The sequence below is a fragment of the Bos mutus genome, chromosome 11 (genome assembly GCF_027580195.1).
Source record: "Bos mutus isolate GX-2022 chromosome 11, NWIPB_WYAK_1.1, whole genome shotgun sequence".
Taxonomy (NCBI): Eukaryota; Metazoa; Chordata; class Mammalia; order Artiodactyla; family Bovidae; genus Bos; species Bos mutus.
This window is the reverse complement of record NC_091627.1, coordinates 57482887-57497220: the sequence shown is the minus strand read 5'-3', so window position 1 is coordinate 57497220 and position 14334 is coordinate 57482887. Positions and strand designations below refer to the sequence as shown.

The 14334-nt window shown below is 43.5% G+C and overlaps 1 protein-coding gene across 1 annotated transcript in view; it reads right to left on the bottom strand.

Annotated features, from left to right (window-relative positions):
- Positions 1-2700: 2700 nt before the first annotated feature.
- Positions 2701-14334, bottom strand: part of USP39 (ubiquitin specific peptidase 39) — a 36583-nt gene continuing 24949 nt past the window's right edge. The window contains exons 10-13 of the mRNA XM_014476979.2: positions 11824-11966; positions 5966-6101; positions 4142-4228; positions 2701-3188 (exon numbers count right to left, since the gene is read on the bottom strand). Of these exons, the coding sequence (XP_014332465.2) occupies positions 3141-3188; positions 4142-4228; positions 5966-6101; positions 11824-11966 (414 nt within the window). The 3' untranslated portion in view covers positions 2701-3140. The remainder of the gene's footprint in view (positions 3189-4141; positions 4229-5965; positions 6102-11823; positions 11967-14334) is intronic.

Below are 14334 nucleotides of genomic sequence, written 5' to 3'. Positions count from 1 at the left end.
TCTGCCTCTTGAGAAATTTGTATGCAGGTCAGGAAGCAACAGTTAGAACTGGACATGGAACAACAGACTGGTTCCAAATAGGAAAAGGAGTTATGTCAAGGCTATATATTTTCACCCTGTTTATTTAACTTATATGCAGGGTACATCATGAGAAACGCTGGGCTAGAAGCACAAGCTGGAATCAAGATTGCTGGGAGAAATATCAATAACCTCAGATATGCAGATGACACCACCCTTATGGCAGAAAGTGAAGAGGAACTAAAAAGCCTCTTGATGAAGGTGAAAGTGGAGAGTGAAAAAGTTGGCTTAAAGCTCAACATGTAGAAAACAAAGATCATGGCATCCGGTCCCATCACTTCATGGGAAACAGTGTCAGACTTTATTTTTCTGGGCTCCAAAGTCACTGCAGATGGTGACTGCAGCCATGAAATTAAAAGACGCTTAGTCCTTGGAAGCAAAGTTATGACCAACTTAGATAGTATATTCAAAAGCAGAGACATTACTTTACCAACAAAGGTTCATCTAGTCAAGGCTATGGTTTTTCCTGTGGTCATGTATGGATGTGAGAGTTGGACTGTGAAGAAGGCTGAGCACCGAAGAATTGATGCTTTTGAACTGTGGTGTTGGAGAAGACTCTTGAGAGTCCCTTGGACTGTAAGGAGATCCAACCAGTCCATTCTGAAAGAGATCAGCCCTGGGATTTCTTTGGAAGGAATGATAATAAAGCTGAAACTCCAGCACTTTGGCCACCTCATGCGAAGAGTTGACTCATTGGAAAAGACTCTGATGCTGGGAGGGATTGGGGGCAAGAGGAGAAGGGGACGACAGAGGATGAGATGGCTGGATGGCATCACTGACTCGATGGACACGAGTCTAAGTGAACTCCGGGAGTTGGTGATGGACAGGGAGGCCTGGCGTGCTGTGATTTATGGGGTCGCAAAGAGTCAGACACGACTGAGCGACTGATCTGATCTGATCTGAACTCAGTTGACATTAAGACACCCAAAACATACCAAGTAGGCAGTTGGCTCCAAAGTTCAAGAATTTAGTGGAGTCTAAGATTAAGAATGGGTTTCAATGCTGGCTCAGACAGTGAAGAATCCAACTGCAATGTGGGAGCCCTGGGTTCAATCCCTGAGTTGGGAAGATCTCCTGGACAAAGAAATGGCTACCCACTCCAATATTCTGGCCTGGAGAATTGCATGGACAGAGAAGCCTGGCGGGCTACAGTCCATGGGGTTGCAAAGAGTTGGACATGACACTCCAGTACTCTTGCCTGGAAAATCCCATGGATGGAGGAGCCTGGTGGGCTGCAGTCCATGGGGTCGCTAAGAGTTGGGCAGGACTCAGCGACTTCACTTTCAATGTTCACTTTCCTGCATTGGAGAAGACAATGGCAACCCACTCGTGTTCTTGCCTGGAGAATCCCAGGGACGGGGGAGCCTCGTGGGCTGCTGTCTATGGGGCCGCACAGTCAGACACGACTGAAGTGACTTAGCAGCAGCAGCAGCAGAGTGACTTTCACTTTACACTTACTTTAAGATTAAGAGTACAGTCATCTGGAGTTTCCTGGTATTCCAGTGGTTAAGACTCCATGCTTCCACTACAGAAGGCATGGGTTAGATCCCTGGTCAGGGAAGTTCCACATGCTGTGAGGTGCAGCCAAAAAGAAAAAAAGAAAAGACTGGGATCATCTCCCTTAAATTGGTAAATAAAGCCACAGGCATAGCTGAAATGGCCCAGGGAAAAAGTAAACAGTGAGAAGAGAGGGCCTGGTGAACCTGCAAAGGGTTGCTGGAGCTATAGGAGGTGGAGGAACACAAAGACGGTGCAGTCGGCCCCCCACATCTGCAGGTTCTGCACCTGTGGATTCAACCAACCTCGACTGAAAATATTCAGGGCGAAAAAATTCCAGAAGTTTCCAAAAAGTAAAACTTGAACTTGCCATATGCCTGGTAACTATTTACCTAGCATTTACATTGTATTAGGCATCATAAGTAATCTAGAGGTGACGTAAAGTAGACTGGAGGATGTGCACAGGTTATGTGTAAACACTATACCATTTTATATAAGGGACTTGAGCTTCCTCAGAATTTGGTGTCCAGGGCTGTCCTGGAACCAAGGTCCCGAGGATACCGAGGGATGACTCTATTGTGTCCTGGAAGCAAAGAATGGCAGCCCGAGGTGCAGGGCTCCGACCTGCCACACAGAGAACTTGCTGCAGTTGACTGGCTGCCACCCACACTTGTATCTCCAGATCGCTGTATCTTCAGGTCTACAACAGTGCCCAAGCCTAGGCCACACTTCCTCCCTGAGTAAGTCTGGCTGAAAACCACTTCTGCTTGATGTTTCTGTGCTCCGAGCTCCCCGCTGGCCTGGCTGAGACGTTCTCAGAGCTGTCCTGTGGTCAGACACTCTTCCTGCCTGCTTCCCTGTCATTCCTCACGGAGCCCTGCACTGCAGGCTGAAAGTGCCCACTTCCAGAGTTCCAGCTAAGACTGATAGTGATTTATCTCTTTGTCAGATTCTGTCTTACTCAGAGGATGGATGCACCCTAACTGACACACCACGCACAGGCTGACAGGAAGAGACAAGCGTGATGTCCACCAGATGAAAGATCATAGGGGAGACAGTTCGTGAGGACTTTCTTTTTAAACCCCCCTTAGGCAGAAGCCCAAGAGAATGATATGAAACAAGAGGCTGGTTTAAAAACAGGAAAACATTTAATCCATCCCCAAACACATATCAAGAAATGAAGAGAACCACAGGAAAACTACCTATGATGGAAGAAGGGTGTTACTGGCTTCAAGCTCTAAATCCTATAATCCTGAGGCTTTGATGCTTCAAAGAAACCCATCTAGTCCTTTAGTATTCCTGGCTATTCGGAAATAAATTACATACATCTGTAAAAGAGTTCTGGCCTGCTAGAAGGGAGCTAGCCAGGGAGGAGAAAGGGACACCAATCTACTGTAAATGATCAAAGACCAGCTGAGTGACAGCATGGAGCCATCCGAGGCAGATGGACCACTGATGCTCTGGTGAGAACCAGAACACAGCGCTGGTTCAGGGGCTTGTGCCATCCACCTGTGCTCACAACAACGTCGGCCAAAGCCCCGGGAGCAAAGTTCTAAACGCCTCCTTCATGCCCCCTGCTGGTTGGTTTCATCATTATCTCGCCTCTTCCAAATCTGTAAGAAATGAATACAATGGATACTTAGGAGCCTGTGTTCCATCCACAAATATTTATCATGCACCTAAATCTGTGCTAGGAAATGAGCAAACTGTCACCCCAACTGCGTATTTGCTAAGTCCCCTAAAACTAACTCAAAATCTTTCAGAAAATTCCCTTTCATTTAATTTTCACTTTTCTACCCATCCTTCTCTTCCCATTCCAAACTCCTTTTCTGAAAAAGGACTAACAGTCAGGCCTGCAACTTCAGTCACCAAGGAAAGAGTTCTTCTTGGAACAAGCACTATCTCTCTCCTTTTTTATAAAGCTGTGGCCTTCTCTTAGCCTGTCTTCCTTCTCTGCAGAGACTAGGACAGTTAGAAAGAGAAGACAGGGGGACTTCCTTGGAGGTCCAGTGGTTAAGACTCTGCGCTTCCACTGCAGAGGGCATGGGTTTGATGCCTGGTTGGGGAAATAAGATCCCATATGCTGCACAGTGTGGCCAAAAAGTAAAAATTTTTTTAAAAAGAAGAAAGAGAAGATAAGAGCCCCTCAGCTCCTTGAACTCCCAACACAGTGGAGAGGACAGTTAAAACATGCAGCTGCTGCTCCATAGACATGGGACAATGCTGTGGGGTCACAAAGAATGCTGACTTTGCCTAGGGAACTGGGGAGAGCTTCAGAGATGACTCCAGATGATTCTGAGCTCTTCCTCCTTGAAATCAGACCACACACTTGCAAACCTGACCTGGTTGACCGCACACAGAGAACCTCCTTGCTCACTAATAACTCGTCCATGCTTTCCTGTCCTTCTCTTCACTGAAGATCACTCCTGGCCCCGCCTCTTTCCCCACTGCATGTCGAAAGGCACCCAAGCTAACTCAGTCCCACTCCCTGCCTTCACCCACAACACTTCTCTCACCAGCCCCCACACCCCATCACCTCCACGCTCATCGAGTGAAGCCAACCCACCTGAATGTAAGCCTCTGACAGTGTGATCATCTGAGGAAGGATGTCGGTCACCTGGAGGTCCTGTAATTCATACCATTTGCCTGTCCCCTGCAAGGAGTATGAAGGGCTAGGTCAGTTTGCTCCCAGAAACCAATAGAGTTTTAGAGGGAAAGAGATGCAGCCAAAAGCTAGAAAAGTCAGAATAGTCACTAGACCATCACCCAGCAAGAGTTCTAAGAAAGAAAGTACAAGGCCTCTGCTGGGCATCATTCAATGTCAAGAGCTTTTAGGGTGCTGATCTTGACAAACAAGTCCTGCTGAGGACTCCTTAAAGCACAGTGGAGTCTCAAACACTGTTCGTCTTTTAGGAAGAGACTAGGAGGACAACACAGAGAAAGAAGAGGAAGCCCTACTCCTCACCTGAGATGTCCCCTTGCTGCTCTGAAGTGACAGATCAACACATTCACTTAGAAGGTGCAGCATTAACCAAAAATGGACATTCCCACCCCCGCCCCAGAGGACACGGCAAGAGCTGGACAGAAAAAGACTCCTTGGTGGACACTGTCCCTCATACTAACCTGTTTCCTTTGGCCTAAGAAGCAGTGCTGCAAATATAACAACATCTACCTCACTTCATTCTTCTATAAACAAAGAGGAAAAGAAGTTTCTGGATTATGGCAGAGATACTTCTGGAAGCTCACCTGCCTCATCCATCCAAACTTTCAAGAAATGCCAAAGACAAATATATTCCGGTTATTCTGGATATTCCAGTAGTTCAAATAGGATACACAACAAAAGCTCAGGATCCCATAATGAAAACCCCTATTCCTGGTGTGAGGACTGGTTAATAAGAACACAGTAAAACCGAGTATTCAGGTTCCAATGCCAACTCTTCTAACTTCAGATCAGTTACTCCAACTCTAAGCTAGGTTCCTCACTTGTAAAAAGATGGTATGAACACCTGTCCTGGAAGTGTGTTTAGGGATATAAACAAGATGAACATACATGAAGTATGTGGCATACTATCTAGCACACGGCCAAGTGCTTGGCAGATAGAAGCTGGTTACCATTAAACCCAGATTCTCAGAAGACTCATCAAGTTAGAACAATTTGTGCCAGTAATCTGTATCATACCAAATACATTCTAAGCACATGTTTCCCCCATTTTCAGCAAATTCACAAAATTAGTTTTAGCTGAAAGGGAACCTCTCTACCAGTGCTTTGTAAACTTTAATTTCATACCCTTCAGAGGGCCTTGTTAAACCAGTAGACTGTGATTCAGGAGGTATGCGAGGGGTCTGAGATTCTACAATTTCTAACGAGTTCTCATGTGATGTCAATGCTGCGAATCCAAGGCACTTTAGGTGGCAGGTGCTAGTCTAGGACAGCGCTTCTCAATCTTAGCTACACACTGGAAACCTGAGAATTTTAAGACCATCAAGACGCCTGGTTCTCACCTCCAGATAATCTAATCAAGTCTTAACTCCAACATTTTGGACCGGAAAACTCTTTGCGGTGGGGGCTGCCTGTGCATTGGAAGACATTCAGCAGCATCTCTGGCCTTTGCCCCAGTGGAAAATCAACAGGCACAAATCACACTGTTTTCACGTAACTGGTCTGGGATGGTCCAGGCTTCAGCAGTCTAAAACCTGCCCCCAGGGAAGTCCCACATGTAGCCAAAATTGAGAACAGCTGCCTTAAACTGGTCACTGACAACTCTGTTTCTCACAGAATCCCAAAGTCAAGGACAAGAAAGAGCAAACTGAAAGGAGCTGCCTTCCAAAAGGCCAAGGGAACACCACCGGCTTCTGCCACTCTGCACAGTGAGAAGTCAGCCCTACTCACATGGTGGAGCACATGGATCCGGTAGGAGCCCTCGGAGGGTTTGCCGTCGTGTACAATGTTGGCGATGAGGTCGTAGGTGGTATTCTTGTGCACTGCCTGCACTTCTTCAGACAAATACTCTCTCAGGTCCACATTTCTGAGGATGATGAAAATAAAGTGAAGATCAGACAAAGCCTATGAGGTTAGCCCTGTAGAGGTTAACTGTCCTCCCTAAATGGACCACGAAGCTGTGGAACCCTATTTCAGGAACTTGGATCTAGGTGGGCTTGAATAGCTACGGAGCCCAGGTTTGTGGAAATTCACAGTTTGCTACAAAAATGGGTCAAACTAGGAAGACTGGCTCTATGGGAAAAGCGTATTTTAAAAGCATGCCTAGGAGGAGAAGGGGACGACAGAGGATGAGATGGCTGGATGGCATCACTGACTCAATGGACGTGAGTCTGAGTGAACTCCGGGAGTTGGTGATGGACAGGGAGGCCTGGCGTGCTGTGATTCATGGGGTCACAAAGAGTTGGACACGACTGAGCGACTGAACTGAACTGAACTGAGGGCTTCCCTGGTGGCTCAGTGGGAAAGAACCTGCCTGTCAATGCAGGAGACACAGGTTCAATCCCTGGTCTGGGAAAATCCCACAAGCCACGAAGCAACTAAGCCTGTGTGCCACAACTATTGAGCCCACAGGCCTCAACTACTGAAGCCAGGTGCCCTAGAGCCTGTTCTATGCAAGAGAACTACGAAAGTGAGAAGCCAGCCCACTGCAACTAAAGAGTAGCCCCCCTCTTACTGCAACTAGAGAAAGCCCATATGCAGGAATAAAGACCCAGTGCAACCATAAATTAATTAATTAATTAAAAGACGTTCCTGGTGGTCCAGTGGCTAAGACTCTGCACTCCCAATGCAGGCGGCCCGGGTTCAACCCCTGGTCAGGGAACTAGATCCCACATGCCACAACTAAGAGTTTGCATGCTGCTGCTAAACGTCCTGCAACTGAAAGATCCTGCATGCTGCAACTAAGACCCTGCACAGCCAAATAAATAATATTTTTAATTAAAATTTTAAAAATAAAAAAATAAAAGCATGCCTAGGGGAGTCATGCCTGGTGGTCTTGTGGACGGACTCCATGATTTCACTGCTGAGGGCCCTGGTTCAATCCCTAACCGGGGAACTACAATCCTTCAAGCCACAAGGCATGGACAAAAAATATTCAAAAATAAAAATTAATGCATACCTGGCAGTCTAAAGTACACAGCTTGGAGTCATTCAGACCTGAGCTGGAATCGAGGCTCTGTCACCTCGGAGCTGTGTTTAAGTTTAAGCAGGTGACATAAGCTAAGGCTCTGCTGTATGAGAATGAGAGTCACCATCTCCTCTGAGATGAGAACAAGGGTAACCGCCTCACCCTCTGCTCTGTCAGGGAATCGGATGCAGTGGCAGTGTTCAGGGGGTACCTGGTCTCTGGACTCAGCCTATAGAAGCCTGCTCACCTGAGCATGTCAGTTATAACTGTATACAATCACTGTAACAATTTCAGTGCGGCAAAACAGGACTTCCCTGGTGGTCCAGTGGTTAAGAATCCACCTGCCAATGCAGGGGACGTGGGTTCGATCTCTGGTCCAGGAAGATTCCACGTGTGGCCAGGCAAGTAAGCCACCCCTAAGTTGTGATCTGCAACTACTAAGCCCACGAGCTGCAACTGAAGCTCTAGAGCCCGTGCTCCACAACAAGAGAAGTTACCACAAAGAGAAGCTCCTGCGCCGCAACCAGAGTAGCCCCTGCTTGCGACAACTAGGGAACGCCCACGCACAGCAACAAAGGCCTAGCACAGCCAAAATAAATATGTCAATTAATTTTTTTAAATATGGCAAACCAGGCAGATCATTCAGATTTGTTTTTTTCTTTGATTTCATGGGACTGTGTTTATTTGATTATTTTGCCTTTAGTCAAATAGGCAGAATGGTTACAAGTAACAGAACACCTTGGGCAGCCCAAGTACAAAAGGGGGATTAATTGATTCAAGGTTTCAGACTAGGAGATGCAGCAGAAACCAGGCACTGGAGAAGCAGCAAGATCCAAGAGTTACCTGCCCTCTTTTCTCCTTTGAAAAGCTTTATCCTTTTCCCATCCAGCTTTCTCTCCTTTATGGAACCCACCTTGACTCCCCCACAGCTTCCAAATTTCTCAGTTCTGGTTGTCAATAGAGACTACTGACTAGGTTCCTTCAATTGGGACTTAAAAACATCAAATTTATTTTTAACACTTGAACACTCATTTTTTAAACACAGAGAAGCATTCTTGATGTACTTGGAATAAAACCTCCTTTTGTGTTTTATTTGTTGAATTCTATCAGTTGATGTATAAATATGGTATAAATGTGTACCAGTTTTTATGAAGTCAAGAGCTATAATACAGGCTTACTGTGAAGACTGCAATGACAATTACCAAGAACTTTCAAATAGGGAAGTAGATTGACAGTTAACGTAACTATTAAGAGAAAGCTAACTAACTACACTATTTTCAGGAAAAATATAACCTGACGCCTACAAATATTTATAAAAATTTAAATACAAGATAGAATAAGAAGAGTATGTGTGTGCTCAGTCACTCTGTTGTGTCCAACACTCTGTGACCCCATGGACTGTGGCCCGCCAGGCTCCTCTGTCCATGGGATTCTCCAGGTAAGAATATTGGAGTGGGTCGCCATTGTCTTCTCCAGGGGATCTTTCCAACCCAAGGATCGAACCCACATCTCCTGCACTGGCAGGCAGATTCTTTACTACTGAGTCACCTGGGAAGCCCAAGAGAGATTATATCCTTTTTCTCATCTCTAGAACTGTCGGCTGTGCTACCACTCATAACATGAAACACAGTGCTATCATCTCAAGAAGGCTTTACAATAAATGCTAACAGTGGTCACATCCGGGGATCATTTCTAGATATGTGTCTCCTTTTGAATTTTACACTATGAATTTATGAATATATCACCTGTCCAAAAATACAAAAAAATTTCAGTGTAAACCATGTATTAATAATAAGCAGGCAACTTTGTTCTAACTGTATTATGTAGCTTTCCATGTGTTAAGGATAGCTACTTATTTCCACAGACTGACAGCGAACCATGTAGATTACAATAAATAGTCATTGTTGTTTTGGGGCTTTTGGGATTTTTTTTTTGGACCTGCCACACAGCTTGCAGGATCTCGGTTCCCTATCTGTGGAACACAGTGAAAGTGCTAAGTCCTAACCACTGGACTGCCAGGGAAGTCCCTAAACAGCCACTGTTAAAATACATTTTAGATATGAGTCTGAGGAAACCGATGAGGGCTCACGAGAGCCAAAATGCCTGCCAGCTGCTAAGAACTGACTTCTCATACTGTCTTCTCAGCTTTAACAACAGCTGTTTGGACTTCTTTGAACAAGTCCTAGAAAAGTCTTCAGAAGTATATATACTCAAAAATTTCATGACTGAACCCAAACTGTCTCAGTGGCAAAAGGGAATAAATTGATGTTAAATCATTTTGCTTTAGAAAACAGTCAATGGGGAAAACCCTATTTGTCCCCCCATGAAACAGTCCAATGTTGAGACCACCTAACTAGCTGGAAGTGAAACTTTACACCTGTGCCCAGAAACCCTATCTCCAAACAAGCAGGGGGCCGCTAATCACTGCACGTCTGATGGATCTCTACTATGAATAAAACACAGGAGAAGAATTAGATCTGACGAAGGGTTTTTCAAATGGGGACTTGAGCATAATGAGAACTGTATTAGTCTAAAAGTGATGACGGTGCATTAATAATCAAAGTCTAGGTTTCCAGGAGAGTCACACAGTGTGATGGTCTCCATCAGACTAGTGGAAAAGTCATCTTTTTCTCAACTTCTCCAAAGCTTTCTGATAGACAAGCTACTGAAGGCACAGTGACCAAAAATCCAAATGTAACTGGTGGCAAAATACACATATTCCAGGTCCCTAATATAAAAGAAACTTCCTACCAGTGAAAGGAAATTTCTGTGCTGACTGAGCAGGAACTACCATCAACACACAGTCCTGCCTTGGGAGCTGCCCTAGAGTAAAGAGGGCTCCTTCCTTCCAGGAACAGACTGGTGACTGCAGCAATTCACCAAAGTCCAGCTCTGAATTAAAACCCCTCGTCTTTCAGAGAAAGCCCCTCTGTGATCCTACTCAAGTTAGCAGACAGCTGGCCTTCATATTCCCAGATTTCATTCTACTTGTCACATAAACAAGATATTGGAGAAGAAAAGGAAGAAAAATGCATGAAAAGAGAGAAAGACATTCTCCTGTAACCCTAACTACTACAAAGGTTTTCTCTCCTCATCCACCACTGTTCTCAGAGTCTTGGTGATGATGGAACCAGAAATAATAAAATGTTACACTTGGAAGGATCCCTAGGGCTCGTCTAGTCCAGGCCTCTCATTTAATCCAGAAGAGAGTATACAAATGACCTGCGCAAGGCCACCTGGCTAGGACAACACAGAACTCAAGACTTCTTTAAGCTGCTACCCTCTTAAACGCTACACAGAATTAAGAATTGGTACTATTTTCAAAGGAAAACACTGGCAGCTCAGTCTGGGCAACTGGAGGGGATGGAGGGAGAAAGACAAGAGAAGGAGATGCCCATTTGCCCATTACAGGCCCCAAACTACTTTCTGAGGTTTAAAAATAACTACACTTCTGAGCTAAACAGCATGGTAATCCTATCTTCTAACCATTCAGATCCTTCCAGTAAGAAATCATGTTAGGGCTCCTACCTTATCTAAACGCCCACACACAGATGCACCTTTCTTCCTGCCAGCCCCACCACCAAGCCTCTCTGTGGTCTCCTCTCTTGGGAACTAAAAACCAACTGTCTACCCCCAAAAGGGTCCTGCAGGAGCCTTCTACCGCTCCTCCAAATTCCCCATTAAAATACTCATAAAAAAAAAAAATTACTCATAAACAGAGACGCAGATGCAGAGAGCAGACACGTGGACACGGGCGTGGGGGGAGAAGAGGAAGGAGAGGATGGGATGAACTGGGAGATTAGGACTGATGACATAAATACACTGCCATTTGTAAACAGCTAGTAAGAAGCTGCTCTATAGCACAGGGTGCTCAGCTCCATGCTCTGTGATGACCTAAAGCAGGGGATGGAGTGGGATGTGAGAGGGAGGTCCAAGAGGGAGGGGATATATGTATGCACATGGCTGATTCACTTCACTGTACAGCAGAAACTAATGCAACACTGTAAAGCAAATATATTCCAATAAAAAAAAAATAAAGGACACACACTGAAAAAAAAACACATATAAATATCTGCAAAAAGACAACTGAATGGTCAATTAAAAATAAGACTATACATCAAAATGTATAACTTTCTCATCAATAGGCAGAAATTGAACATATTCCAGACTTTATCATCTAGGGAAGAAATAAGATAGTAGAGTTCCAAGAGAGTAAGGCAAATCTAGAGTCATCCCCACTGTCCACACTTAACTAACCATAGCACACAAGATGCAATGATAGGCAGACAGACATACAGACTAACTATTCAAGATTACCTTCAAAGCCAGGAAAAGCCTACCTGTCCTACTTTTACCGTCTGTTCATCCTTATACTGAAAGACTACAATTCCCAGCAGGCAACAGGAGAGAAGACAAAAGGGGAATTGCCTCCAAGTAAACATTCATCTTTGAGGTCCCTAAAATGTTTGTATCCTTCCCATAGAAACCTTAACTTATATAGTGTAGGTAGGTTCCTTACAATCTCCAACTAAGACGGTCCAATATTAAGAGTGGCACAAAGAAATAAAAAAGGAACTCAAGCTCACACCCCTAATAGGAAGTGTGGGAGGGGAACACTCACGTAATCGGGAAGTTGACAATAGTAGGATTCTTCTCCACAAAGAAATTGTTCTTAGTGAATCTCTTAATACAAAAGATTAGATATGGAGGCAGCTTGGTGAGCTGGAAGCGCTTCAGAAAGTTCTCCTTGTAGGTCTTATATTCCTAGAGAGAGAAAAGAAAATGATCAAGTTAATGTTGGAGCATTAGAGCAGGAACACAAGTTTTGTTTTGGCTTGGCTTGGGTTTTTTAATAGAATTTTGTCTTCCAATAGAATCCAGAAGACACCTGACCCCAGCAACCACCTGCAAGGGTTAAGAATAGCTGTTTGGCCAAAGCTGAAATACCTCATCTGTGTTTCAGCCAGCACGTGACCAAACTGTTGAACTCTAACCATATAATATAGGTTTTTGTTTCTATAAGGAAAACAAAAATGTCAAGTGAAAAAGAGGATTTGTTAAAAGTTCAGAATTTAAAAACCATGAGTTGTTGTTTGTTTAGTCCCTCAATCGTATCCGATTCTTTGTGACCCCAGGGACTATAGCACACCAGGCTCCTCTGTACATGCGATTTTCCAGGCAAGAATACTGGAGTGGACTGCCATATCCTTCTCCAGGGGATCTTCCTGATCCAAGGATCGAACCCATGTTTCCTGCATTGCCAGACACATTCTTTACCACTGAGCCACCTGGAAAGCCCCTAAAAAAAAAAAATAAGAGTTTCACTTAATTCAAAATAAAGAAGAATGTCCTGACCATTTGACCATCAGACACATGCACCATGGAACAGGCACCTGTGACCAACAAGGAGCCCTTTAACACTGAGGGTTTTCCAGAAGAGCAGTCAACTGACATTCCACGTTCCTTCCTCCTCCAAGGCCCCAAGACTCGTAGGTCAAGTACAGTCTGTTGAGCAACACTTAACTGAGGCCTCACTCAGGACTTGAATATCTCACTTTCAACAGTGGACAGACAACCAGGCAGAAGAAACAGAAGACCTGAGCAACATTATAATTAGGCCTAAAGTTGCACCGCCAGCAGCATAATGTACACTCTTCTCAAGTGCACACGGAATGGTCTCCAGCAAAGACCGTATGCCAGCCCGTAAAACAAACTTCAACAAACACAAAATACAGAAACAATACAGAGTATGTTCTCTGAGCACAATGGGGTGACATTATTAACAGAAGTCAGCAACAGAAGGAAACGTGCAAAACTCACAATGTACGGAGATTAAACAATACATTCCTTAACAAGCAATAGGTTAAATAAAAAAGAAATAAAAAGGGAAATCAGGAAAGAATTCAAGATGAATAAAAATGAAGACACAACATATAAAAACTTATGGGATGTAGCTAAAGCAGTGGTCAAGAGGTAAACTTAGTTGTAAATGCCTAGATTGAAAATCAAATCAATAACCTTCCACCTTAAAACATTGGGGGAAAAGCAAACTAAACCTAAAGCAAACAGAAAAAAAGAAAAAAAAATCAGACCACAAGTTAAAAAAACACAGAGCAGAAAAACATTTCAGAAAAATCAACAAAACCTGTTTCTTTGAAAAGACAAGCCTTTAGTTAGTTGAACAAGGAAAAAAAATTCAAATTACTAGAATCAAAAATGAAAAAGGGAACATTACTAGCAACTTTACAGAAATAAAAATGATTATAAAGGAACACTATAAACAACTGTATGCTAAAACAGTAGATAAGTTAGATGAAATGGATAAATTCCTAGAAAGACTCAAACTACCAAAACTCGAAAAGAAACAATCTGAATAAACCTACAACAAGAAATTAAATTAGTTGTTAAAAAACTACCCATGAAGAAAAGCCCAGGCCCAAATTTCTTCACTGGTATTTTCTACCAAACATTTAAAGAAATTACACCAATTTTTCAAACACTTTTCCAAAATAAAAGGAGGGAATACTTCCCAACTCCTTTCATGAGGCCAACATTACCCTGATACCAAAACTAGGCACAACTACATATCAGTATTTCTATGAATATGGATGCAAAATTCCTCAACAAAATACTAGTAAATCAATTCCAACATAAACAACAACAAAGAATTATATACCAATTATACATGACTAAGTATGATTTATTCAGGAATACAAAGGTGGCTTAACATCCAAAAATCAATTAATATAATATACCATATCATATAATAATAAGAAAACAAGGCAATAAATAGCAAAATAAGACAACAAATAGCAATAATCGAAACCCACACAATCATCTCTGTAGATACAAAAAAGCATTTGACAAAATCCGACACCTTATCATGAGAAAAACACTCAATAGAGACAGAAAGGAACTTCCTCAACCTGATAAAGGGTATCTATGAAAAACAGATATGTGATGTTATCCACAGCTAACATCATACTTACCGGTAAAAGCCTGGACTCTATCCCTCAAGATCAGGTACAAGATAGGATATCTCCATTTTCCACTTCTATTTAACCCTGTACTAGAGATTCCAGCCAGAGCAATCAGGTAATAACATTTAAACAAATATGAAGCATCCAGATTA